Source organism: Lepidochelys olivacea (genome assembly GCF_965140295.1).
Source record: "Lepidochelys olivacea isolate rLepOli2 genome assembly, chromosome: 21".
NCBI lineage: Eukaryota > Metazoa > Chordata > Testudines > Cheloniidae > Lepidochelys > Lepidochelys olivacea.
The window spans coordinates 12,561,231-12,588,492 of record NC_140431.1 but is presented as its reverse complement, the minus strand read 5'-3'; the positions used below and the strand labels follow the sequence as shown (position 1 = coordinate 12,588,492).

At 47.0% G+C, this 27,262-nt stretch overlaps 1 protein-coding gene across 1 annotated transcript in view; it reads right to left on the bottom strand.

Moving 5' to 3' along the window:
* Positions 1-3,161: 3,161 nt before the first annotated feature.
* The window catches only part of PNPLA1 (patatin like domain 1, omega-hydroxyceramide transacylase), a gene marked incomplete at its 5' end in the record, with an annotated part of 40,784 nt that continues 16,683 nt past the window's right edge, over positions 3,162-27,262 (bottom strand). Inside the window, 7 exons of the mRNA XM_084611583.1 lie at positions 3,162-3,681; positions 6,084-6,210; positions 7,892-7,960; positions 8,123-8,183; positions 8,613-8,822; positions 10,412-10,477; positions 11,449-11,609. Of these exons, the coding sequence (XP_084467709.1) occupies positions 3,678-3,681; positions 6,084-6,210; positions 7,892-7,960; positions 8,123-8,183; positions 8,613-8,822; positions 10,412-10,477; positions 11,449-11,609 (698 nt within the window). The 3' untranslated portion in view covers positions 3,162-3,677. The remainder of the gene's footprint in view (positions 3,682-6,083; positions 6,211-7,891; positions 7,961-8,122; positions 8,184-8,612; positions 8,823-10,411; positions 10,478-11,448; positions 11,610-27,262) is intronic.

Genomic DNA, 27,262 nt, shown 5'->3' with positions numbered 1-27,262 from the left:
CTAAGGGTATGCTGTTTAACAGTATATTGGAGCCTAAAGACATGAGTCAGCGTCCAGGTGCCTAACTCCAATGTGAGTTAGGGCCAGATTATTAAAGGTATTTAGAAGCCCTTCAGGAGCCTAAGTGACTCACCCCAGGTCACATGGAGTTTGTAGCAGAGCAGGGAACCTGGGTCTCTTAAATCCAACTAGTGCCCTACCCACTGGACTATCCTGCCTCTTAAAGTCAATAGGGAGTCTTTCCTTTGACTTCAGTGAGCTTTGGATCAGGTCCTTAAGCATGTGTTTATTGCAGAGGAGAAGAGACTTGTTTCCTGCCGAAATGTCCTAGATGTCTCTCTCGGGAGAGTAAGTGCTGACTGACACGTACATGGGAGAGCGAGAGGGAAGCTGCCTCTGTAGCAAAGGCAACAGGTGCTGAGGGAGGTTTGTTACCAAGGGTATCGGGAGGCTGATGTTGCCTTAGAAAGGAACTGTGAGTGCTGTGCTCATGGAGACCTTCTGCTGAATCCCGGCATTGTCCTGCCTCCCAAGGGGTTGTGAAGACAAGAATGTTAATAGATTGTGAGGCGCTCCGATGGGATGGTAACGGGGAGCATACAAATACCATTAGGTAGATCTAGGCCAGAATTATGCCTCTGCCAGTGGCCGGCTTCAAAGGAAGGTGCAAGAAACCCGACAGTAGGCAGATTTGGGATAATCTGCCCCCTAATCTATAATAGCTAGAGATTGGTCTAAACCATGAAGCATGAGGTCCTTTCCCACACTTCATATTAACTATGATAACTCTGGCTCGTCTTTTTAACTTTTAAATGTTCAGTCCTTCTTTGAACGTTGCTAAATTCCCGGCCTCTGTGACATAATGTGGCAAGGAGTTCCCCAGTCTAAATACATCTTGTGTGAAAAAAAATTATTTCCTTTGAATGGTTTTTAATGTGTGGCCCTTTGTCACGATTTCCAGCCGGTGAGAAGAGGACCCTAAATGGAATAGCTGCTACTGCACTGTGGCAAAGGTAAAGGCTCTGGCTTTCCTTTGGTTTTCACGAGCCCTGTTTCAGCTGCTCTGAGATCTCTGTGGGAAATGCAGGGGAGGCTTGCAAACGTTGCGAGGAGAATGTCGCAGAGATTGTTGGATAGACTCAAAGCCTGGTAACTACGCCGTGCCTGGGATCTACGACCAAAACTGGGATCTCTAGACTCAAGCTGCTCTGTCAGTTCAGCTGCATAATGGAAATTCTAACTACTGGGGGAGAGGGTGGCTGTGCGATTTGGGGACAGGTGTGTTTGGGCTGAGCCTGATATCCAGACACCTATCGATTTTAGGGGTTCCTTTAGCTGAATTTGCTCTACAGACCATTAGTCATTTTTTTTAAGGCTTGTGTTTGTTTTGTTTCACACCCATCAGCTTTCGGGAGAAGTGTCAGTTGCCCAGAAGGGGCCTGGATTGCTAGGCTTAGCTGCTGGGATCACCTCCTATGTCAGACAAGCTGCCTGAGAACATAGCTTTTCTCTCAGAGGTAAGAGCAACTTGAATGAGAGTTTCAGCTGGGGTTTATAGCCTTTTCACACCTCCAGTGGTCATTAAAGGAGGAGGCAGTGTGTTGTAGTAGTTACAGCAAGGGATAGTGGGTTAGTAACATCAAAAGTCCAGGGCTCTGTTCCTGATTCTGCCACCAAATGATCCTGGGACAGTCCTTTAACTGCTCTGTGCCTCAGTTTTCCTACGTCATACTATGATAATATGACTGTCCATAGGTTCTCTATGGGCCCTGTCATGATAGCATCTGAATTATACTTGTCCACCTTTGTACTTTGATGTTCTGGGTGGTTAGCTGCCATGGAAGTGTGTAGAGTTATTAGTGTCCTATTACCTTAAACATCCCACAATGGGTGTTGTGAGAGCAGGGGTGTTAACCCCAGTGTCCTGGCTAAATTCTTAAATTAGGTAATTATATTCTGCCTACAGGTATTAAACACTCCTCCTTATATCTTGAACTGGATGCAACATTCTTCCTCTCTTATGGTGTCGCGTAGCATTGTTGTGCTCAGTTTAAAAACTGCTGCATTTCACTTCAGAGGTGGCTGCATATCAGTGGCGCACGTTGTGTTTGAAGCAATATTTTTTTAAAGGGCGGCTCTACTCTGACTGTGTAAGAATGGCACGTTCTCATCAGCTCTGTCCCCTCTGTACATTTCAGATTCTTAGTTGCTCACTTTAGTACCCAGCGTTTGGCCCGTACAATTTTTGTTACTGATGATTTTTGCACAAGCCAGAAAAGAAACAGCTTGACTTTCAAATCTCAAGGTGCATGTGCATCTTTTTCCCGGGAGAGAAAAAACGGCCATCATTTGACTGGTACACGGAGCAAATCCACACCAAAAATCACTAAGACTCAGTAAACATGGAACACTATCCAGAGCAGAGACAAACTTGAAATCTGAAGGCTAGAGAGAGGAACAACTGCATTTAAGATAAGAGCTGAAGGAACCCCAAGTCACAGTCAGAGATTATAAACTCTTTGGGGCACGGACCATCTTTTTTTTTTTTTTTTTTAAAGTTGAGCACGTGCTTTGCTGAACTGGAACCTAGTACAGGACTTGACAAACAAATGGTTTTGCAGCTCCCATTGATTTGGTTTCCCACAGGGTCTTTCCCATTAACTGAGCAGTGGTTCATCAGCAAAGGACTTAACTGTAAGGCCAAGGGAAAGGCTCCAGTCCTTCGTTCTTGCTAGGCAAAACTCCCCAGCGACTTCAGTGGGAGTTTTGCTTAAGTAAAGACCACAGGATTTGACTCAGATTGTCAGACACATTTGTTTCACACTCACTCATCTCTTAAGATTTGTGACTTTTCGGTCTTCCCTTGATGGGGCTGGGTTAGAAGGTGCAGAAGGGCTATTTGTTTAAGCTTTGCGCCTCTTACACCTTTACCTTCTGTATAATACCCCTTTATAAGGGCTCTCTGGTGTGCAGAGACCAGTAGCTGCAGAGCGTGCAGATTGTTTAGAAGACACACACGGTGCTCGCTCTTGGAGACTTTACTTTTGTTCTTTCTTGCTTAGTTGTTCCCTTAAATCTGAAATAAAAGCTCTTTCTGGCTGCAATTACCTGTTTGCGCGTTGTGTATGGGAAACGGGACAGATGTAATCAGCTCTGATATATCAGAGGAAAGAGGAATCTTTATTATTATTTTGTATTACAGCACCATAGCTATGCATAGAACAAACAAAAAAACACAGCTTCTACCCCAGGCTCTTACAATCAGAGAAGAGTAGGGCACATGATCTCATTCCAAAGGCCCCTACAGGGGTCCTTTGCTGGACTCTGAAACCCATCCCAGGGGTTGCACAGATAGTTGGATAAAATGCAGCATGACACAGTGAGAAGGGAGGGAGGCAAGGTGGGGTAGGAACGGGAAGGAGATGTGCACAGGCTGTTAGGTTATCTGGTGTCACAAGTCACGCTGTGTTAATCCCATTTCTTTATCTATATATTATTTATATATGTAAAGCCTGATTTCCAGAGCACCCATGATCTCAGCTGAAGTCAATGGCAGCTGTGGGTTCTGCGCAAGGAAACCGCGTCTTCACGTGGCCCATCACTGTTGAAGGCTTTCAATAAGAAGAGCTGTTGCAGTTGTCCAGGTTTAGATTTTCCAGAACGGCCCTTGTCAGCAGTTACCTAGAGAAAGTAAAGAGAGATGACCCCTTCCTAGCTGTGATAATATTTTGGATCACCATATGGTCAAGAAAATGGCAAACGCCACTTTGATTCCCCCATGTTGGCCCTACCACCACCCATGTTTCATTTCTCACCCGTCCTTCCCAATTCCACTACAAATTTATAAAGGAAGTTTGGGAACCAGATTTCATTCTTCACCTACGCACTTGGGGTGGCTGGGTGGTGTTAGTGGCCTGAGAGATACAGGAGGGCAGGCCCTTCTGGCCTTGAACTCTGTGACTTCATATGCACTTCAGAGTGGGGCGAGGGGCCAACTGGACAGCACAACAGACTGTCCCAGTCCTCATTCCAGGCCTGGTCCAGATCCCATTCAGGCAATGGAAAGACTCCCATTGACTTTGGTGGGCTTTGATCAGCCCCTTGCAGAGCATGGTTCTGTAGCTGCTGTCAGAATGGCCTCCTTGGAAGTTGGATTATTGGTTGTCTTCCTGTACCGAGCAAACATTTCTCCCCGGGCATAGATCCCTGTAGCTCTAGTGACTTCAATGGAGTGGTACTGATTTACAGCAGCTGGAAATCCAACCCCTTGTCCGGGAATTCCATGCCCAGCTTTGGGGCTGTGTAAATGATGATGACAGGTTCACCTCCCTGCTTCCGATCCACTATCTTCCAAACTCCAGTAGGACTTGCTTGCCTCTCCATTCGGCCCTTTGCTCCTTCCTTCTCCACTAGCTCATTTAGCTCCTTCCAACCATGCCCTCAGCCCAATTGGGTTTTTAAATGGTAGAACGCCTTACCTCTCTGCTGCTTATGGATCCGGCAATGCAATCAGTGATTTTAACATATTACCGCCAATAACCCTTGTCGGTCAACCCCTATCTCCCACAAGGTCCCGCAAACGCCCTGTGCTTTACAAGCTAATGAGAGAAGAGGCAACATACTCTGGTGGTGCTCAGAAGAAAGCTCTAGTTGGCAACACTCTTCTCGTCGGGTGGAGCTAACTGCTCACCTGGCAGAGACTCAACCCCCCTCAGCAGTATTCTGGCTAAAATCCAATAGCTGGGCTTTCCGAAAGTGAATAGTGAAGTTCCTCAGTATTTGTGTGCTCAGCTTGAGCTGCCTAATTCTCAGAAGGTAGGGGCTCAGGAGGCACCAAAAAACCTGTGCATCTGTTATTCCAGAGGCTGGGCCCAGATCCACAAAGGTATTTAGGCACTGAACTACCATTGATTCAATGGGAATCAGGGCCCCCAGCTGTCTCTGAGGATCTGGGCTCAAGTGCCTAATTTAGTGACGACGAGCCCTTTGAAATTCCACAGTCGATCTCAGCTAGGGGAATCCAATCAACGAAGGCCATCTCTCCAGCACAAGTGTACAGCGGCCCATTGTACCGACAGAGCTGTGCCGCGGTAAGAGCGCGCGTAGCCGCGTTATGTTGACGGGAGAGCGCTCTCCTGTCGACATACAAAACCAGCTCAGCGAGCGGCGGGAGCGCGTCTCCTGCCAGCATAGCACTGTGCACACAAGCGCTTATGCCAGCAAAACATGTTGCTCACGGGGTGTGGGGTTTTTTCCCCCCCACCCGTGAGTGACAAAAGTTTTGCTGACATAAGTACTAGTGTAGACATGGCCTAAATTTCATTGTTTTTCTTTCTGATTTGGGGGGTTTTTTTTGGGCGGGGTTACAAAGTGACAATAAAAGGTTAGAAGAAGTTTATAGGAAGACTTAGAACTATTTAACATCTCTATTGTAGGGTGTTGTTATTCAAGAACCCCTTGTTCGAATCAATTCAAATTTCGCAAAACAAAAGTTCTACTTTGGCACTAGATTTAACCAGTCAATAAGGCAGCTGATATGACTGTTGTTGTAGCATATATTTGGGGAGGGCAAAATAGGACGTAAAAGAGGAACCCAGTTTCAATTTTAACCCTGGCTTAGCAACTCCCACTGATTGATTTTGCTTGTTAGAACTTATTCGTCTACACACATACAGAGATATATGCAAGCTACATGACTTACCCAAGGTCAAACAGAGAATCAGTGGTTGAACTGGGAACAGAACCCAGGTGTCCTAGCTACTTGTCAATTAAGGGACACTGCAGTCAGATCCTCAGCTGGGGTAAATCAGAATAAGTCTAACTGGATTCTTTGTCATGATCAGATTTACGCCAGCTGAGAATCAGTTTTTCCGTCAACATAGCTGAACTCAAGGAACAATCCTGGGGAAGACAAGGCAGTGCATAGTTTTAACAGACATGACCTGGTCGAGTTATGGACTCTGTGGCACGCCTTGTCTTCACTCAGCTACTAGCTTGAATGAAGAGCACACCCTTCTTTTCAGATGAAGACAGGGCCTTCCTGGCTAATGCTGTTGTGAAATCCTCATACAAGTCATTCTCACCTGTCTGTGAGAGAACGTGACATGTTCATGTGAAGTTTGCATGGCACAAGATGCTGTGATGTGATCTCAGCAACTGAGCCCGGGGATCCAGGCATCTCCTGGCTCTTTGGAGCAGGCAGAGCTACCACTAAAAGCCAACAGAGGTGAAACAAACAAATACAATCCTTAAATAACAAGTGGTCAATAAAGGCAAATTCAATTAAGAGGAAACTCAAATATCTGCTCTCCCTTAGCATGCAAAAAGAAAAGGAGGACTTGTGGCACCTTAGAGACTAACACATTTATTTGAGCATAAGCTTTCATGAGCTACAGCCCACTTCATCGGATGCATGCCGTGGAAAATACAGTGGGGAGATTTTATATACACAGAGAACATGAAACATTGGGTGGTACCATACACACTGTAACCAGAGTGATCAGATAAGGTGAGCTATTACCAGCAGGAGAGAAAAAAACCTTATGTAGTGATAATCAAGGTGGGCCATTTCCAGCAATTGACAAGAACGTGTGAGGAACGGGGGGGGGGGGGGGAGATAAACATGGGGAAATAGTTTTACTTTGTGTAAAAACACATCCACTCCCAGTCTTCATTCAAGCCTAATGTAATGGTGTCCAGTTTGCAAATGAATTCCAATTCAGCAGTCTCTCATTGGAGTCTGTTTTTGAAGTTTTTTTGTTGAAATATTACAACTTTTAGGTCTGTAATCGAGTGGCCAGAGAGACTGAAGTGTTCTGACTGATTTTTGAATATTATAATTCCTGACATCTGATTTGTGTCCATTTATTCTTTTACGTAGAGACTATCCGGTTTGGCCAATCAGGGGACACCATCACAGGGCCTAATCACATCAGCCACACTATCAGAGGCTCGTTCACCTGCACATCCACCAATGTGATATATGCCATCATGTGCCAGCAATGCACCTCTGCCATGTGCATTGGCCAAACAATTAACTTAGGCTTGAATAAAGACTGGGAGTGGATGTGCCCCAAGTCCTCCTGTTCTTTTTGTGGATACAGACTAACATGGCTGCTACTCTGAAACCTCTTATTAGTATGGGTCAGTGCCAAGGGCAGAGGGATAGAGCTGCAGACCAGCCACTGACCATGTTCCTCTCGCAAAGACCCCTCTGGGGTTGCTGCTGGGCATGGCTCCCAGTGCACACCTATAATGCTACATAAGTAATGAGTAATCATCGTATAACCATCTCTGCCCAGAGGGAGTGAGAAAGAAGTCGGACCCTCCGAGATATTGGCTTGAGTCGGCCCATGGGGCAGAAGGGAAGGAGCCGTGTGTCTGATGATGTTTCACACACAACCGGCTCAGCAAGATGCACCAGCAACGGTCACTTTAGTGAATATGGCCTTCGCTCTCTCCCATAGGTGCTGACTTTTATTTTTCCGGGGGGGGGGTGCCCCACAAACCTCTCTGCCCCGAGGCTCCGCCCCCTCCCTCAAGGCTCCGCCCTCGCTCTGCCTCTTCCCACACCCCCGCCCCCCCACCTCTTCCCTGAGGCTCTCGCTGCTTGCTGCCCTCCCACAAGCCGCTCCCTGAGCCACCAAACAGCTATGGCTGGTGGATGCTAAGCACCCACTAATATTTTTTCTGTGGGTGCTCTGGCCCTGAGCACCCACAGAGTTGACAGCTATGCTCCCTCCCCTTCCTGATGTTCTCACCGCGTTCCTGATGGGTTTGCAAAGGAGGTACTCCATGTCCTTTCACTTTCTGCAGCATGCCACAATGACCTCAGTGTAATGTTACTCGGCTAGTGAAAACCAACAGGAGAGAAGAAATACAGATCCTCTACCTTTGCCACAGTGCACAGGTGTCTGCTGCGGTATTTTCTTGTCCGTTCCATTTACTGTCCAGTTCTCCCCTATTGATAATTACAAGAGTTACGTGTTCACAAATAATCACATGAACTTGGGTGATGTGTAATGACCTGGGATTGTGCAAAAGATCCTAGTGATGCTTTGTGAGACAGAGCAAGCTAGGAATTCCTAACTCACATAGACCTCCCAATCTTTGTAACACTTACTGTGCCTCTGTAAGAAGAAAATGGCATCGTGATATCCTTGTAAATAAAACTCGCGTAGCACCTGCAGGGGAAACCACTCAGCGTTATAAAGGAGAGTCATTCGAATTGCAAAAAAAGTGCCCCTGTGGGCAGTAAGCACAGTGTTGCCAACCCTTGCCATTTCTTTGTGCATCTCACAATATTTGGTGTTTTTCTTAAAGCACCAGCTACTGGAGTCATGTGGGTTTTTTATTTTATTTATTTATTTTTGGTGAGCATCTCTTGACTTCGTTTAAAAAAAAAACACTGCTGTGGAGTAAAGCCTGCACATTTGAATTCTACAGGCTGAAACATCAGAAGGCCAAGAGAACCTACCCAGAATTTTTTCCTAAGGCGCGTGATTTTTAAGCAATCTCGTGATTTGGGCTGGGGGATGATTTATGATCCTCACATGCTTGGGGTTGGCCATACTGAAATGATCTGTCACTGTGCAGTCCCTGGGGCTACTCACCGGAGGACTGGGTGGGAAAATACTGTAACTAAACCTGCTTAGGTTCTCAGCTGAGAGCAGGAAGGTGCTTCGGAAGACGCTAATGCAGTTGAAATAGGTCGGGCAGTCCCTCGGGCAGATGTCGACCTCTCCTGTGTAAGGGGATACCGTGATCATGGTTTCCGAGTCCGAGCCAGGCTGCATGTTCGTCATACCTCCATCAATATAGCGCTGAGAAGACATGCGGTTTGAATCAGATAATGGTTCATCTTCGGTGTGTATCACAGCATGCTTATCTCATGTGCACGCCTTAACAAGAGAGCCAAATCCCATTAGGAAGTCCAGATCACAACATAGGCACGTAAAATGGGAACTGTGGGGTGCAAATCACATTGAAGCCCATTTTAAGGCCCTTTTATGCTGTCTTAGTGCAAATGAGAATCAAGGCCTTATGTAGCTAATGCCATTGAATGAAGGGTTGGTCTTGTGGTTAAGGCAGCAGATTGGGAGTAAAGAGATCTAGGGAGTGGATCCTCAGTTCAAGTAAATCAGCACAGGTCCATTGCATTTACTAGAGCTATTCCAATTCACACCAGGTGAACACCCTAGATTCTAGATGCTATTGTGTAGATCTGGGTTCAGGACGGGCCCTTATATGCATACTGCAGACGAATATTAACTTGTGCCAGCTGGGGCACATGGCAGTGCTAATGGCTCAAGCAAACACTTGCAACCTGGAGGGATCCATATGCTCAGAGCTTAACTCAACTCGCTGGTTTCGTTTGCACTTTTGCCTCCTCCACAGTTCCCAGCCAACCTGAAACTTGCACCAAAACTCAAGGGGTGTGAAGTCCCATGGACTGAAACTGACAAAAATGCTTCTTGGAATAATAACCCACTAGGACCCTGTCATAAACATACAGCTAAGGTAGCATAAAATCCCTCTTTTACCTGTAAAGGGTTAAGAAGCTCAGATAACCTGGTTGGTACCTGACCAAAAGGATCAATAAGGGGAGAAGATACTTTCAAATCTGTGGGGGAAGGTTTTTGTTTTGTGCTTCTTTGTGTTCTCTCTGGGTCAGTGAGGAACCAGGGCAGGGAAAATACATCTCCTAAAGCCATACCTGAACTAAGCATCTAAGCTTACAAATTGTAAGGAAATGCGTTAGATTATTTTATGGTTTAGCTTGTGAATTTTCCTTGTGCTAAGAGGGAGGTTTATCCCTGTTTTTTGTAACTTTGAAGTTTTGCCTAGAGGGGAATCCTCTATGTTTTAATCTTATTACTCTGTAAAATTACCTTCCATTCTGATTTTACAGAGGTGTTTCTTTTATTTTTTTCCTTTATAATAAAGTTCTGTTTTTTAAGAATCTGATTGCTTTTTAGTGTCCTAAAAACCTAAGGGTCTGGTCTGTGCTCACCTTGTGTACCTATCTGGTGGGTAGATTATTCTCAAGCCTCCCCAGGAAAGGGGGTGAAGGGGCTTGGGGGAATATTTTGGGGAAACAGGAACTCCAAGTGGTCCTTTTCCTGAATCTTTGTCTAACTCCCTTGGCAGTGGGCAGCAGTACCCATCCAAGGACAGGGAAGGATTTGTGCCTTGGGGAAGTTTTTAACCTAAGCTGGTAGAAATAAGCTTAGGGGGTCTTTCATGCAGGTCCCCACATCTGTACCTCAGAGTTCAGAGTGGGGAGGGAACCCTGACAGACCCCAGGCAGCAAGGGCTGCACACCACAGCTGCGTGCCTGAGATCCATGTCAGCCCAGATTCTGGTGAGATCAGAACATTTTCTGCCTGGAGCATTGGCAAAGAGCACTCACCATGCCTTGGAAGGAGGGAGGGTTGAATCCACAATAGACAGGAAGGAAGCAGCTACAGATCACTGCCTGTGGGGAGAGAGGCAGAGGGTTACAGGTGAGTAGAGAGAAATATTTTAGAGGCGCATCATCAGCCAGGAAATAATGTTTCCCTCTGAAAATGCTGCACCTATTGTTACAAGTAACACCTCAGACTGACACGATGGGGCAAGCGTAGAGGGGGAAAAACCTGGTTGTCTTTATTTCAGTGTGTTGATGCTGTGCCGTTGCCAGCAGCTTGTGTACAGACTCTTTGGCTACTCTGCGGTTGGTTAGTTGCACTTCCCAGCTGAGGTAGGGCAACGGACCAGCTGAGGTGGGGGCTATTCTCATCTCTGTCACTGACTTGTTATGGGACCTTGTGCAAGTCACTTCCTCTCCCTGTACTTCACTTTTTCCATCTGTAAACTGGGCACAATGATGCTTTTCTTCCATACGGGGCCAGCTCTTCTACAGTCATTGGCCAACACATTGTCAACACATTGGCCAACACAATGGCCGACGCATTGTCGCAACTGATTCAAATGAGGACTAAATTCCAAGAGCCTATTAAAGGTTTGATTCCCATTGTGCTGCCTGAGGGGAGAATTCCAGAGAAACTGATGGTGAATCCAGCCGGACAGCTCTGTAAATTGGTAGGTCAGAGCAGAACTGGCATTTTCACGCATGGGCACGGACCATGCAACGGGCAGAGTCAAGCACTATGGGTTAATTTGTATGTGGCCACTGTCTCCGTATCCAAATGACCGCTGGATAAATAAGCCAACAAGCGTTAGAGCTGATGGAATATTTTGCTTATAACTTGATGCTCATCTGGGGGTGGAGCCTCTGTGGAATCGGACTGAGTTGGAATTCTCCCTTCGTAGCCTGCACCTGCAGTTTGAATTAGGCTCAACAAGAGTCCTCTCTCCCTAATAAACTCAGTTGCTGTTTCCCTAGCTCATCATCAGTTTAATGACTTCCCCCTCTTCTAGATACATAGGAAACAAAGCCACCATTACCTGTACAACCTCCTCCTTCGATCTGTACTCAGAAATGATGACGTTCTGTAAGTCCGACACACGCGTGAGGGAAATGCAAAGCTTCCCCGAAGCCAGCTGGTGTGAGTTCTCCGGCAGCATTTGACTCATCCCCTTCTCTATGATCCGAAGCATACGGTGACCTGGACAAAGGGTGAGAATGCTCACTTTCCTGGCTTCTTCCACAGCTTCATGAAAAAACTCTTCTATCAGACCTGGGAGGGAGCAACCAATCACAATCACCAGCGTTTATAGACAGAAAGGAACACGTTCTCTCCCGTCCCAATGCTATACTATGCTATACTGTGATGAATGTGGGATGAGAACCTATAGAATAGAATATTCTAAAATCTGTAGACAAGAATGTTGTTACTTGTCTTGTGGTAGTACCTAGAATTCCCTGTCAAAGGTGCCACAGTGCTAGGGGTTGTACACGCAAGTAATGAAATGGTCCCCGTTCCAATATACTTATTGCCTAAGATTAAGAGAATCAAGGGGAGCTTTGTTGTACACATATAGAATTTGGCTCATGGTACCTTACAGTTAACTTTAGCCTCCATTTAATTGGATCAGAACCCCAGGAACACAAATATTTGTGTTAAGAGAGCCTAAGTATTTACACAGGCTCAATGTGTCTAGTGAGTCAAAATGTGCCAAACAAATAATAGAGAGTCCCATCTGTGAAAAGAAAAGGAGGACTTGTGGCACCTTAGAGACTAACAAATTTATCTGAGCATAAGCTTTCGTGAGCTACAGCTCACTTAGAATCATAGAATATCAGGGTTGGAAGGGACCTCAGGAGGTCATCTAGTCCAACCCCCTGCTCAAAAGCAGGACCAATCCCCAATTAAATTATCCCAGCCAGGGCTTTGTCAAGCCTGACCTTAAAAACTTCTAAGGAAGGAGATTCTACCACCTCCCTAGGCAACGCATTCCAGTGTTTCACCACCCTCCTAGTGAAAAAGTTTTTCCTAATATCCAACCTAAACCTCCCCCACTGCAACTTGAGACCATTACTCCTTGTCCTGTCCTCTTCTACCACTGAGAATAGTCTAGAACCATCCTCTCTGGAACCACCTCTCAGGTAGTTGAAAGCAGCTATCAAATCCCCCCTCATTCTTCTCTTCTGCAGACTAAACAATCCCAGTTCCCTCAGCCTCTCCTCATAAATCATGTGTTCCAGTCCCCTCATCATTTTTGTTGCCCTTCGCTGGACTGTTTCCAATTTATCCACATCCTTCTTGTAGTGTGGGGCCCAAAACTGGACACAGTACTCCAGATGAGGCCTCACCAATGTCGAATAGAGGGGGACGATCACGTCCCTCAATCTGCTCGCTATGCCCCTACGTATACATCCCAAAATGCCATTGGCCTTCTTGGCAACAAGGGCACACTATTGACTCATATCCAGCTTCTCGTCCACTGTCACCCCTAGGTCCTTTTCTGCAGAGCTGCTGCCTAGCCATTCGGTCCCTAGTCTGTAGCTGTGCATTGGGTTCTTCCGTCCTAACTTCATCGGATGCATTCAGTGAAGTGAGCTGTAGCTCACGAAAGCTCATGCTCAAATAAATTTGTTAGTCTCTAAGGTGCCACAAGTACTCCTTTTCTTTTTGTGAATACAGACTAACATGGCTACTACTCTGAAACCCATCTGTGAAGCCATCCCTAATGATGTGCTAAGCAATATCCATTATTATTATTTTATTTATTATCAAGGACCTGATCAGATTATCGGCGAGCACCCTAAATAAGGCATTTGCAATCCAATCTGGCCCACAATCTGGGCTGTAAGCATTTTATTTAGGGTGTAGCCCAGGGAGCAGGTTCACAGTCTGTGACCTTGTAATAGTCACAATTAATAGTCCCCGACGGATGTTACTTTACACGCCATTGGTAATATCTTCAGGGCTGATGCTCTCCATTATATGTTAGGCACATCTGGATTCATTGTAGCCTATGGTGATGTATAAATAATTAGCAATATAAAGTGATCTCAACCAGCACTGGGTTCTGTGTAAAAACTGTTTCCAAGAAGAATCTCAAAGCATATCTTCTCCACGGTTGCAAAAGAAAGAGCTGTGAATCTGGGCTTCCCCAGTGAGTCCTGCAGGGGAGTTGGGCGGAGCAGTGTAATAAATATCAGGAGTCAGAGAGAAAACAAAAATCAAACAATCTGTCAGGGGGTAAGAAACTTTTCTCCCCAGCAGTTGCTATTTAGCTGACAGTTGCATTTTCACAAGAAAGCATTAAGGCCATAAGGACATAAGAACGGCCATACTGGGTCAGACCAAAGGTCCATCTAGCCCAGTACCCTTTCTTCTGACAGTGGCCAATGCCAGGTGTCCCAGAGGGGATGAAAAGAACAGGTGATCATCAAGTGATCCATCCCTTGTGGCCTATTCCCAGCTTCTGGCAAACAGGGGCTAGGGACACCATCCCCGCTCATCCTGGCTAATAGCCATTGATGGACCTGTCCTCCATGAACTTATCTAGTTCTTTTTTGAACCCTGTTATAGTCTTGGCCTTCACAGCATCCTCTGGCAAGGAGTTCCACAGGTTGACTGTGTGTTGTGTGAAGAAACACTTCCTTTTGTTTGTTTTAAACCTGCTGCCTATTAATTTCATTTGGTGACCCCTAGTTCTTGTGTTATGAGAAGGAGTAAATAACACTTCCTTATTTACTTTCTCCACACCTGTCATGATTTTGTAGACCTCTATTATATCCCCCCTTAGTCATCTCTTGTCCAAGCTGAAAAGTCCCAGTCTTACTAATCTTTCCTCATATGGCAGCCGTTCCATACCCCTAATCATTTTTGTTGCCCTTTTCTGAACCTTTACCAATTCCAATAGATCTTTTTTGCGATGGGGCAACCACATCTGATTCAAAGCACTCTGAAGTGAATGGAAAGACTTCAGAGGGCTTTAGCTCAATCGTAAATTGGCAGCAATCTCAATGTTGTAGATTTCACCTCAGGAGCAGAATCTAAATATTGCATCGTAGACGATGACTTTTGTAACTGAAGACGCTTGCACATGTTGTTACTAGATTGTATCTAACACTCCCCAGTGTGTTTCACCCACACACAACATCACAAGACAAGTCCCTGGATTTGGTCCAACCTTACATCTCACCAACCAAACTTCCTTTCAAAACCACGTTGGCTTGCATAAGGGCAAGCCCCCCTCACACTCATCTCTAAAAGAAAGGAATTGATGAGTTAAGAGAAACATCTTCCCCCTATTGTATCCCAACAACGTGCAGAGCACGCAGACTCAGCGCCACCCCCAGACACAGAGAGACGCTCCGTTCCCTTGTCCATCCGCCTTGTGCTGCAATGCCAGGACCTTATCTCTGACTCCTCAGCAACATTAGCAGGTTGGCATAGGTGCACTGGGGAAGTATGTTCGTGGCCCATTGGCAGGGAGACCTGGTCTGATGAGCTCCAGGATACTTGTCAAACCATTTCTGCGGGGAGGAAAAGGAAGTAAGATCCCTGGGCTAAAAGAGGTATGCATGAGGGATGCAGAAATATGCCTGTTATGGCCCACCCAATCCTCATTTATCTCTCTACCGTCTTCGTACACATTGTTCCTTGATCCAGACCCCCTCCAGTCTTCTATTTAGGGCTCCTGTCCCCCATTGCCTCTGTCAGAGTTCAGGGCAACTGCATTTGCATTCCCCTCCTTGGTCCACCAACGGCACCCTCTCTGTGCTCCCAGCAACTCAGCCATCATCTCTTGTGGGTAGAGACTTGTGTCTCTCTCCCTCTTGACCAGAGTTTTTCCAAGCTGCACAGTTCCCTGCCCTGTGATATCCCCAGCAAGCCAGACTGCCTAAACAGCCCAATGTGCTTTGCTGTCTCTTTGACGGTTAGGAACAGCTGTAACTGGCAGCAGTGAAAAGTGACCACACAGCCCTTTGTAAGCAAGCACATTTATTCTTAACATGAAAGCATTCCAGAGGAAACCTATTAAAACAATAAAAGAACCTACGCTCATGCTAACAACGTTACCAGAGATCACCCCTCATTCCAGTGAGTGCTCTGGTAGGAGTCAGTCCTTCAAACCACACCAGGGGTTTTTCCAGTGGTTACAAGTTCATAACAACCTTAGCTCGAACTAGCACTCCCGTAAATAGTTCAATCTTTCCTTTATACAGCTTGGTCCTTTGATACTGAGACTCCAGGAGCTGCTGATCATCAGAAAATGATCCCCTCCTCAAAGTGTATGCTGGGTTTTTGCATATCCAGAAGTGGGGAATTTGCATTCACCTCCATCTAGAGATACCCCAGGAAAACCACTTGACCCTCTTTGCCCACAAAGTCCACTCTTGCCTAGTACATTGTTCAGTATCGTACTTTGAAGTCCATAACACTTCCCAATGTTCACATCCCATCTCCTCTCTGGAGGTAGGTGACATGGCCCACACAAGCCATTCGTTTAATACAACGGACCCCAAACATACTGAAACTTAATTCAGTAAGGTCTCCCACAGATACTGGAGGAAATTCCCTATCTGTCACAGCCTCCACTCTCGGTGGCTGCCCCCACCCCCTTCTCCCCTGATCAGGACACTGCTGGCAGAAACCAGATGTTTGTGGCAAAATGCCAGAGGTTTCTAGGTGTAACTCTCTGGAATTATGCCAAAGAGCAAGAGAAATAAAGACATAGGGAGCTTGACCAGAATAAGGCATTCCATAAGAGCCCTAAGTGTGGGCCAGGGAGAGCCAGAGAATGACTCAATACCTGGTGGGTAGCACATTCACCTGGGAGACCCACATTCCAGCCCCTACTCCACTGAATATTTAAGTGTTTAGACAAAGCACAACCACTCCCTCAGGAAAGCACTCTGCCCCAGAACACACAACAGCTCAGTCATTAGGGCATCCACCTCGGAGGCCTGTGTTCAAGTCAGGCTCCAGGTCAGGCAGAGTGGGGATTTGAACCTGGGTCTTCCACAGCCCGCTAAGTGCTGTAACCGCTGGGCGGTTGGGTAAGAGAGTGGGAGGCAACACCACCACCACCACTCATGCTCTCAGGGTGTCTCTGAGCATGCCTACCAGATTGGGTCCCACAGGCAAAACAGACAGCGAAACGCCTCGTCTGGGACTCCCGTTGGGGCTTAGATGTGAGTTCAGCACCGAGCTGCTCAGTCATGTCAGGGCTGAGGGGGTTGTGTGCGTGCCCAGCTGCAGACACTTAGGGGCCAGAGGTCTTTGGGTGGCAGCTGAACGGCGGTTGTGTGAATGCCCATGATGCCTAAATTTTGGACTGAGGCACGTTCATCCCTCTTGTGAGTAGCCCTAAGTCACTTGCCCAAGGACGTACAGGAATCTGTGACAGAACAGGGAATTAAATCAGCTTTCTTCAGCCCAAAGATAGTGTCCTAACCACTGGACTAGCCTTCCTCTCATATATACAAGTTGCTACCCCCAGGCATGCCAGCAGGACCCAATAACACTCTTCAAATATGCTAAGGGCTGTTATAAAGAGGACCAGGATCGATTGTTCTCCATGTCCTCAAGGTAGGATAAGTAGTAATGGGCTTCATCTGCAGCATCAGAGATTTAGGTTAGATGTGAGGGAAAACTTTCTAACCATAAAGGAAGTTATGCTCTGGGACAAGCTTCCCAGGGAGGTTGTGGAATCCCCGTCGGTGGTGGTTTTTAAGAACAGGTTGGACAAACCCCTGTCAGGGCTGGTCTAGGTTTCCTTGGTCCTGCCTCAGCGCAGGGGGACGGACTAGATCCGTGTTTCTCAATCTTTTTGATACCAGGGACCATCTTCCTGCCTTCCTAAACGGTGACAGGGAGATCTCAGGGATCGGCACTGGTCCATGGAAGGAAACACCGGAGTAGATGACCTCTTGAGGTCCTTTCCCGCCTTCCATTTCTCTGATTCTCTGCCCATTGAAATACCCCCTAGAAGAAGCCATGTTTAAAAACACGCATCCGGAAGAAAGTAAATCGACACCTTCCTTACCAACGTCAACATCGCACGCCACTGCTGCAGCTACGACTGACCCGCACGATGTTCCGTAGACCTTGGATGCGGATCTCATTGTTTCAGGTGCCAATTCCCATAAAGCCTGCACCACTCCTACCTGGTAGTTTATAAGAAACCCACTCCCTGAAAAAGAGAGAGAGATTGGGCTTTCGGGCCCCTTTGGATCTTCTTCAGCCATTGCCAGCCACGCTGGGAGCTCAAACCTGCAGTTTGCAAAAGAGCTTGTGGGGTGCCGAGCTTCTAGTCCGTGACAGAATGGCCTGCCCTTTGCTGACAAGCAGTGAGCACTGAGGTGTAGGCAGGGTTGGGTGGGGTCAGAAGACGCTTGGTGTTTTTATCTGATGCTATTCATCAACTCAGAGCAGTGGGATTGCTCCGTAGCACTTAGCACTCGGTAATTATGCCGGTTGCTTTCTTCATTGGTAATCACAGAGTACAAGCACCACACGAAACCTTATGAAAACGAAACATTTGCATTGGTTGTGCAAACATTAATGACCCCGGTAAGAAACTTCAAATGCATTTCCACCGAACCAGCACGGTTTCCTTATCCACTACAAGGGCATTATATACGTTAGACAGATGACTAGGGAGGAGTATAAAAATATTGCTTGAGTTTGCAGGGGTGTAATCAGGAAGGCCAAATCACAACTGGAGTTGCAGCTAGCAAGGGATGTGAAGGGTAACAAGAAGGGTTTCTTCAAGTATGTTAGCAACAAGAAAGTGGTCAGGGAAAGGGTGGGACCCTTAATGAATGGGGGACGCAACCTAGTGACAGAGGATGTGGAAAAAGCTGAAGTACTCAATGCTTTTTTTGCCTCTGTCTTCACAGACAAGGTCAGCTCCCAGACTGCTACACTGGGCAGCACAGCATGGGGAGGAGGTGAGCAGCCCTCAGTGGTGAAAGAACAGGTTAAGGACTATTTAGAAAAGCTGGATATGCACAAGTCCATGGGTCCAGACCTAATGCATCCGAGGGTGCTGAGGGAGTTGGCTGATGTGACTGCAGAGCCATTGGCCATTATCTTTGAAAACTCATGGTGATCAGAAAAGGAGGACTTGTGGCACCTTAGAGATAAATTTATCTGAGCATAAGCTTTCATGAGCTACAGCTCACTTCATCGGATGCATTCAGTGAAGTGAGCTGTAGCTCACGAAAGCTCATGCTCAAATAAATTGGTTAGTCTCTAAGGTGCCTCAAGTACTCCTTTTCTTTTTGCGAATACAGGCTAACATGGCTGTTACTCTGAAACCTGTCATTATGGTGGTCAGAGGAGATCCGAGACGATTGGAAAAAGGTAGATATAGTGCCCTTCTTTAGAAAAGGGAAGAAGGAGACTCCAGGGAACTACAGACCAGTCAGCCTCACCTCAGTCCCCAGAAAAATCATGGAGCAGGTCCTCAAGGAATCCATTTTGAAGCAGCTTGGAGGAGAAGAAGGTGATCAGAAACAGTCAGCATTGATTCATCAAGGGCAAGTCATGCCTGACCAACCTGATTGCCTTCTATGAGGCGATAACTGGCTCTGTGGATATGGGGAAAGCGGTGGACGTGATATACCTTGACTTTAGCAAAGCTTTTGATATGGTCTCCCACAGTATTCTTGCCAGCAAGTTAAAGAAGTTTGGGCTGGATGAATGGACTATAAGGTGGATAGAAAGTGGGCTAGATTGTCGGGCTCAATGGGTAGTGATCAACCGCTCAATGTCTAGTTGGTAGTCAATATCAAGCGGAGTGCCTCAGGGGTCGGTCCCGGGGCCGGTTTTTTTCAACATCTTCATTAATTATCTGGATGATGGGATAGATTGCACCCTCAGCAAGTTCGTGGATGACACTAAGATGGGGGGAGAGGTAGATATGCTGGAGGGTAGGGATAGGGTCCAGAGTGACCTAGGCAAATTGGAGGATTGGGCCAAAAGAATCTGATGAGGTTCAACAAGGACAAGTGCAGAGTTCGGCACTTAGGATGGAAGAATCCCATGCACCGCTACAGGCTGGGGACCGACTGGCTTAGCAGCAGTTCTGCAGAAAAGGACTTGCGGATTACAGTGGACGAGAAGCTGGATATGAATCAGCAGTGTGCCCTTGTTGCCAAGAAGACTAACGGCATATCAGGTTGTGTTCATAGGAGCATTGCCAGCTGATCGAGGAAAGTGATTATTCTCCTCTATTTGGCACTGGTGAAGCCACATCTGGAGTACTGCATCCAGTTTTGGGCCCCCCACTACAGAAAAGATGTGGACCAATTGGAGAGAGTCCAGTGGAGGACAACGAAAAAGATTAGGGGGCTGGTGCGCATGACTTATGAGGAGAGACTGAGGGAACTGAGCTTATTTAATCTGCAGAAGAGAAGAGTAAGGGGGGATTTGATAGCTGCTTTCAACTACCCGAAGGGGGGTTCCAAAGGGGATGGAGCTCGGCTGTTCTCAGTGGTGGCAGACGACAGAACAAGGAGCCATGGTCTCAAGCTGCAGTGCGGGAGGTCTAGGTTGGATATTAGGAAACACTATTTCACTAGGAGGGTGGTGAAGCACTGGAATGGGTTACCTAGGGAGGTGGTGGAATCTCCTTCCTTAGAGGTTTTTAAGGCCCAGCTTGACAAAGGCCTGGCTGGGATGATTTAGTTGGGGTTGGTCCTGCTTTGAGCAGGGGGTTGGACCAGATGACCTCCTGAGGTCCTTTCCAACCCTAATCTTCTGTGGTGCTATGATTATTCTTAAGAAACAGCAATTAAAATTTCTGTACCAGTAAATTCCACTGTCAGCTGATTAAATAGGTCAAGAGACAGAATTGCCTAATACAGGGGTTCTCAAACTTAATTGCTCCGCAGCCCGCCTCCGACAACAAAAATTACTACATGACCCCGGGGGCGGGACCGAACCTAAGGCTGCCTGAGCCCCGCTGCCGCAGGTGGTGTGGGAAAGCCCAAGGACTTCAGCCCCAGGCTGGGGTCCTGTAACTTGAGCCCCACCACCCAGGGCTGAAGCCTTTGGCCTTTGGCTTTGGCTTCAGCCCTAGCCCTGGACGGTAGGGCTCAGGCTTTGGGCCCGGGCCCAGGCACGTCTAACTCCAGCCTTGGCAACCACATTAAAATGGGGTCCCGACCCACAGTTTGAGAACTGCTGGCCTATTAGATAGAAAGCATGATGGTTTGGGCAGGCCTGGTTTCTATTCCTAGCATTGCTGGTGACCTGGAGCAAGTCACATCAATGCGCCGTGCCTCAGTTTCCCCACCATAAAATGGGAATAATGGCCCTTCTCTCCTTTGTAAAGGGCTTTGCACTCTATGGATTGAAAGATATATGTATCTGTATATGAGCTTTCCCACTGAAATATATCCCTTGAAAGAAAATGTTTTGATATTGAAAAGCAGGTTGGAAAAAAAATTCAATTTTTAAAACAATCAGTGGGTCAGAGTTAAGGTGATTGTGTTGCAGTGAAATGCATTTCTTTGTACTTATGAGAATTATGTGTTTATTGTGTGTTTGATCCTGCCCTTTTGAAGACTATGGGAGCTTTTCCACTGACTTAACAAAAGCAGAAACAGACCTAGTGCACTGTAACCATTGGGTTAAGTGCATTATAAAAACACAGTAAAAGACATTCCCTGCCCCAGGGAGCTTAGGGCCAGATTTTTAAAGGTATTTAGCCACCTAAGATGCAGATCAGCACCTAGTGGGAGTTAGGTGCCTAGGGAGGTTTGAAAATTCAACTAGGTGCCTATTTACCTCTAAGGCACCTTAAATACCTTTAACAATCTGGCCCTTCTGTGCTAAACAGACAGGAGGTAGGAGGGGAAACTGAGGCATAGAGGGGGTGAAATGACTTGCCCAAGATCACCCAGAAGGTCTGTGGCAGAGGTGGGAATAGACCCCAGGCTGGCAGCCATTCATAGAGCAGCCCTGGAGTGTGGCAAAGCAGCGATTCAGCTCCTTAAACCAGGGTTTCCCCAGCTTTCACTGGTGGAACCTCCTGGTCGGTGGATTGACCCCTCCAACTACACCCCTTGTGTCTCATTGCTCCATGGCCTGGCATAGTTGCTACCCTACCTATTTTCTCTCGCGCGCATGTTTTCTGCCTCTGTTCCCTTTCCTTTCCTTTCTCCTCTGTGTTCCTTTGCATGCCGGTAGACCAGATGCTGCCCAGCATGCAGAGGGAAGTGTCTGCCCATGAGTGGCTCTCCCTGCACTGCATTCCTGGGGCTGACCAGGGTGCCATATGAGCAGAGAAAAGAAACTTGGACTGGTGAGCCCTGGACAGGAGCATCAGGGTCTACTGCAGGAGCAGGGAAGGCAGATACACGGGGATTGGGCACATCCTGTGTGGAGCAGCATTCTCCTCTCTCACGGCGCCTCTCCTGTGCCTTGCTCTCTCCCTGGACTAGTCTGTCACCTACCCCACCCCTGGTTGGGAAATACTAGTCTATGTTGCTGAAGGCCCAGGGTGCCTATTGAGCAGGGCGTAGCTAGTTCCAGCAGGACTGAACAAAGAGAACTCATGAAGGCAACTCCCTCTTTAACACAGGCTCAGAAGGTTTCCTTTCCAGGTCAACTCAATAGCTAAGCAATTCTCGTGTTCCTGTGGAACACGATTCCTCTGGTTTCACGGCTGAGCCGAGTCTATCACTTCTGAGGTCCCATTCCAGACAGTTTTAACAGAACCTATGTGCCTCAGTTTCCCTATCTGTGTAAAGGGGGGATAATGACAAGGGGCACCTTTGTAAAGGGCTTTGAGCTGTATGGATGAAAAGAGCTAGGCATTATTAATTTGAGATCTATGGCTGAAAAGAGCTAGGCATTATTAACTTGGGTGAAAGCCCCATCCTTTGGGATAATGAAGCCAGACAGCACACAGCCATAGAAAGGTAGGTGTGAGAAGCAGCCCTACGCACTCTGAGCACCACAGTAACCTCCCCAACTGGACGATTTCCTGCTGCTGCCATTATACCAGCAGACAGAGGGTGCCATAACCACAGGCTGAATCTCCCCCTTCTGTGTGATTTCATTGTTTATATTAAGTACTTCATGAAGCTGGACTCCCCTGATCATTATTCGAGGACGGCAGGGACACATAAAAGGTCAGAGAAGCCTGTCGGGTTACTACTCCCAATCCCTCCCCACACAAGCCATCATGCTCCTGAGCAGGTCAGAGCACAGTCCCCCTGTAAAGCAGGTCAGGGACCGTCCTACGCGCTTCCCACTGCTGGGCCATGGCAGAGCCATACGGCCAGGGAAGCTCAGGTATGTGCCAAACCCGTCCTCCTCCTGGGGGAGGCTGGCTTAGGCCCCCCTCCATCACTCTCCCATCCCCTCAGGGATCGGGTGGGAGAGGTGCAGCAAGAAGTTGGGGCTCTGCAGAATGGCCCAAGGGAATGGGGGACTTATAGGGAGGGGGAGTAGGTGCCTCACTGTCCTTTCTCCCAGTTGCCCGGTGCTGCAAATGCATACCCCTGTGAGTAATTTTACATGCATGCCTAGACCCATATGTCATCTAGAGCACGGCTCACCTGAGTAATTTACTCAAGTGCACGCATGTTTCCAGGACTGGATCCCAAATAAAACTAACCTGTAACCTAAGGACCTGCTCCTGCCCCTATGGACATTAATGGCTAAAACTCCCTTCTAAATTCAATTAGAACAGGACTGGCTTTACAATCAAATCTAAATTATAGTCCAGCTGTCGGTGCAGTGCCGCAAGCCACTGAGCAGGGAAAGGCCACTTGATCAATGAAATTTGTCATGTATAAGCTATTCCTCCGGAGAGTAATGATGAATTGTTTATAGCGTTCCATTTCCCCTTCAGAAAGCTGATGTTGTCACCCTTCTGTGTAAATTAAACTGACCTGAGGGCTTGGCTACACTTGCGAGTTGCAGCACAATAAAGGAGCCCCGGGCGCACTAGCTCAGTCCCCATCCACACTGGTAAGGCGCGTAGAGCGCTCTGAACCCGCGGCTACAGCGCTGCTGGTACTCCACCTCGGCCAGTGGAATAACGTTTGCTGCACCCCCGCTGGAGCCCCGCAGCGCCAGTGTGGACGAGGTGTTGCTTTACTGCACTCTGATCAGCCTCCAGAAATGTCCCATCATCCCCTTAAGTCAAGTGGCCGCTCTGTCGTTGTTTGGAATCAGCTGTAGGAATGCGGATATGCCCTTTGAAAGCTCTGTTTCTGACAGCCGGCTGCTTATCTGCTCCGAGACAAAGCAACCATTAGTGTGGAATGCTGTGTGTGAGAGAGAGAGGCGAGGGGGGGGGGTGAGGGGTCTGCTGCTGTCTGAACTTACAAGACAGCATGCTGACATGCTCTCAGCTCCCAAAAACCCACTCTCTCTCCCCCCACATACACACAACACACTCCCTGTCACACTCCACCCCACCTGTTATACTATACAAAGCAGAGAGAAGGCAAATACGCCATATTTATTGAAAATACAACAGTTAGCATATGCTTTTCAGTCACACAACATACACACAAACACACACATACAAGTCCTACAGATGGTCTTTATAATTACCAGTCTGTTGTAGCTTAAGTCAATCTAATGGCCAGTTAAATTGAGCACAAGTGAGGAGCTAGCTCCGAGGCTTTGCAGGACTGAACCCAGAGTTTCATGGCAAAACACCCCAGCTTTATACTTGTAAATTCCCATTTGAGTCCATGCATTTTGCAATGTCATCCTGCAATCATTAGTCCTTAAGTGGTGGTAATCTTGGGGTTTTCTGCTGTTATCATTTGATGGTTACTGTCTGGCTTCCCATCGTTATCTCCTATTTGTTGTCTTGCCTTCAGGGGTGCCTGCCTCACCTCTGAGGTCATCAATGGGGCTAACATGTTTAGCCTCGGATACAATGGATATTTTCTGATTGTCTCCTGGTGTTTCCAAGTCTCTCACTTTTTCTTAGATAAGCTATTACCAGCAGGACAGTGGGGTGGGAGGAGGTATTGTTTCATATTCTCTGTGTATATATAAAGTCTGCTGCAGTTTCCACGATATGCATCTGATGAAGTGAGCTGTAGCTCACGAAAGCTTATGCTCAAATAAATTGGTTAGTCTCTAAGGTGCCACAAGTCCTCCTTTTCTTTTCACTTTTTCTTGACCATCTGGACATTTGTGATGGCTTTCACACCTCATCTTTTCCTGATGCATGCATTCCTCATTCACACAAACAGTCTCTCACAGAAACCTTCAAAGGTATGGAGAATACATTGTAAATTAAGTCTTGCTAAATCTTATAACTAAAACAATTCACATTGGGACGTCAGACCCTCAACATTTCTCTAATCTATTTATCATAGACACAATACAAAATCCTGTCTTTTACTAACTAAACTTTATAACAGGTCCTAATTGTAATGCATAAGGGAAACAGGATCCCAGTCTCAGACAGTCATTCCTTTCTGTTGTTCAAAAAGGGTGGCTGGCAGAATGAAATCAAACTTTACATCAATTCTTATCGTACAATTATAAAATTTAGCCCTTACACCCCACCCCATTTGAAAAGCACGTTGCAGCCACTTGCATGCTGGGACAGCTGCCCACAATGCACCGCTCCCAATGCCGCTGCAAGTGCCACAAATGGGGCCACGCCAGTGCGCTTGCAGCTGTCAGCGTGGACAGACTGCAGCGCTTTCCCTACGGCGCTCTCCGAAGGCGGGTTTAACTCAAAGCACTCTACGCCTGCAAGTGTCGCCATGCCCTGAGACTATAAGGCAACAGGGTTGATTCTCATCTTGCTTTACACCAATGTGTCTCAGGAGTAAATCCACTGAATTCAATACATTTGCACCAGTGCTGATCAGATCAGACCCAGCCTCTCATTCTGGACATGACTGTTCCTGCTACTTTGAAACAAATTGGTGATTTTATTATCCATTTGATCACTGCCTGTGGGGGGGACTCTGAGACATCTTTTATTACCAGGGATTCTGCCTAAGGCTCTGTTTTTTCCCTTCTCTCTCATTCCAAATTCAAGGCCCTTAACTTACTAATTCAAGATCCGTTTTCTATAGCCGGTGATTAAATTGTATCATATCTGCCTAAAGAGGGTGACACTGATCCGAACTAAAAGATGGATCTTGTATTTCTCTTTCATCCAGATGACTTAGTTTCTTGGACTTAGATCAAATTGAATGGAGGAAAATCGAGCCAGCTGTTGAATCGATGAGAAGACACTGTAGTAAAACCTCTGCCTTCATGTGTGTAGAGGTCCATTATATCTGTCTTACTCTGTTCTGTATAAACCAGCAGCTAGAATTTCTCTTGATGGATGAATGCCAGCTACGTAGTGGTACTTGTAGCAACAGATTAAAGTTACCTTTTAGCAGGTGACATTTGAATTCAGCCTGTTTCTCAGGAAATAATTTCTTTGGTTGAACTTGTTTTATGGACCATTTATGAGGTTTTTCAGCTTTATCCCTATTCTTTGTTTGCCTTTCCCACCTATTGGCTTTTGTCTGTGGCTGCAGCTCCCAACGGGGAGACAGAAAGAAGACAAGAGCCGGCTTGCTGTGTCACTGAGATTTCATCACAGGGTCTTGGCCATGACAAACTCCTGGGGAAACTTGCCCTTTCTCTGAGTAAAAGGTCGGAATCAGACACAGGAGGGTTTCTGCCTTTGCACAGCTGTAGGGCCGCTAACTAATGGGAACAGGATTTGGCTCATGGTGAGTGGGTGGCAATGAATCCTAGTGGTTAGAGCAAAGGACTGGGGGTCAGAAGACCTGGATTCTTTTCATGATTCTGCCACAGGTCCTCTATTCACCAGATGCTTGCGTTTTCAGTAACAGGTAACTTGTAAAACACTTCAAGCTCCTTTCGGAAAAAAGGGGCTACATCAGTTATAAAATATAATTAGCACCTGCTGTGGGCGTGCGGGTGAACTCTATGCTGACCTGTCAAAGGGTGGCAAGTTCTAGAGTGCTGTATAGAGATGCAGAGCCCTTTTCCTGACTCACCCTGATGGAGCAAATTAATCCCACTTTACAATCTAGGGGTGAAATCCTGGCTCCACTGAAGTGTCAATTGCTAAACTGACTTCAGTGGGACCAGGATTTCACCCTAGAAACGTGAGTTGTGGCGTGTTTCTCAGCAGAGGCAATGAGGGTCAGGGCCAAAGACGATGAACGGTCAAGCTCAGCTAGAGGCTCCATCTGAGGTTTAAGTTGCCTTGCTGAGATTTACATAAGCAGTAAAGGCAAAACCCTAAGACTGGATCCTATCCAGCGTGCAGCGACTGTGCCCTTAGTGCACACGTGTGCAAATTGCTCTGTGGGGGTGCTTTGAAAGAAATACAGTCTATAGTGAGTTTCCGTTTGTCAGACCTTGGCAATCACGAGACTCCATAGATACCGATGGGCAACTACATAGTGCATTGAACTCAGTTTGTAGCTGTGTTTGGACAGAATTGTTCAGCCCTCGTGCTCCTTGGGAGTCAAAGGCTGGGCTGCCAGGCAGCTGAGAATCGTCACACAGTGTCAGAAATGCCATGCTTGCTTCTCTAAGTAAAGCAGCAGCTGCGGTAAGAAGTTAAATGGCTTTAAATCACCGCTGGAGAGGTTGTGGATTGGGATGGAGCTACTGATCTATTGAAGGAAAAGGCAGCGTGGGGTCTAACAGAGGCTAACGATCCTCACGCAGGGAGGTAGACTGTATCATAGAATCATAGAATATCAGGGTTGGAAGGGACCTCAGGAGGTCACCTAGTCCAACCCCCTGCTCAAAGCAGGGCCAATCCCCAATCTTTGCCCCAGATCCCTAAATGGCCACCTCAAGGATTGAACTCACAACCCTGG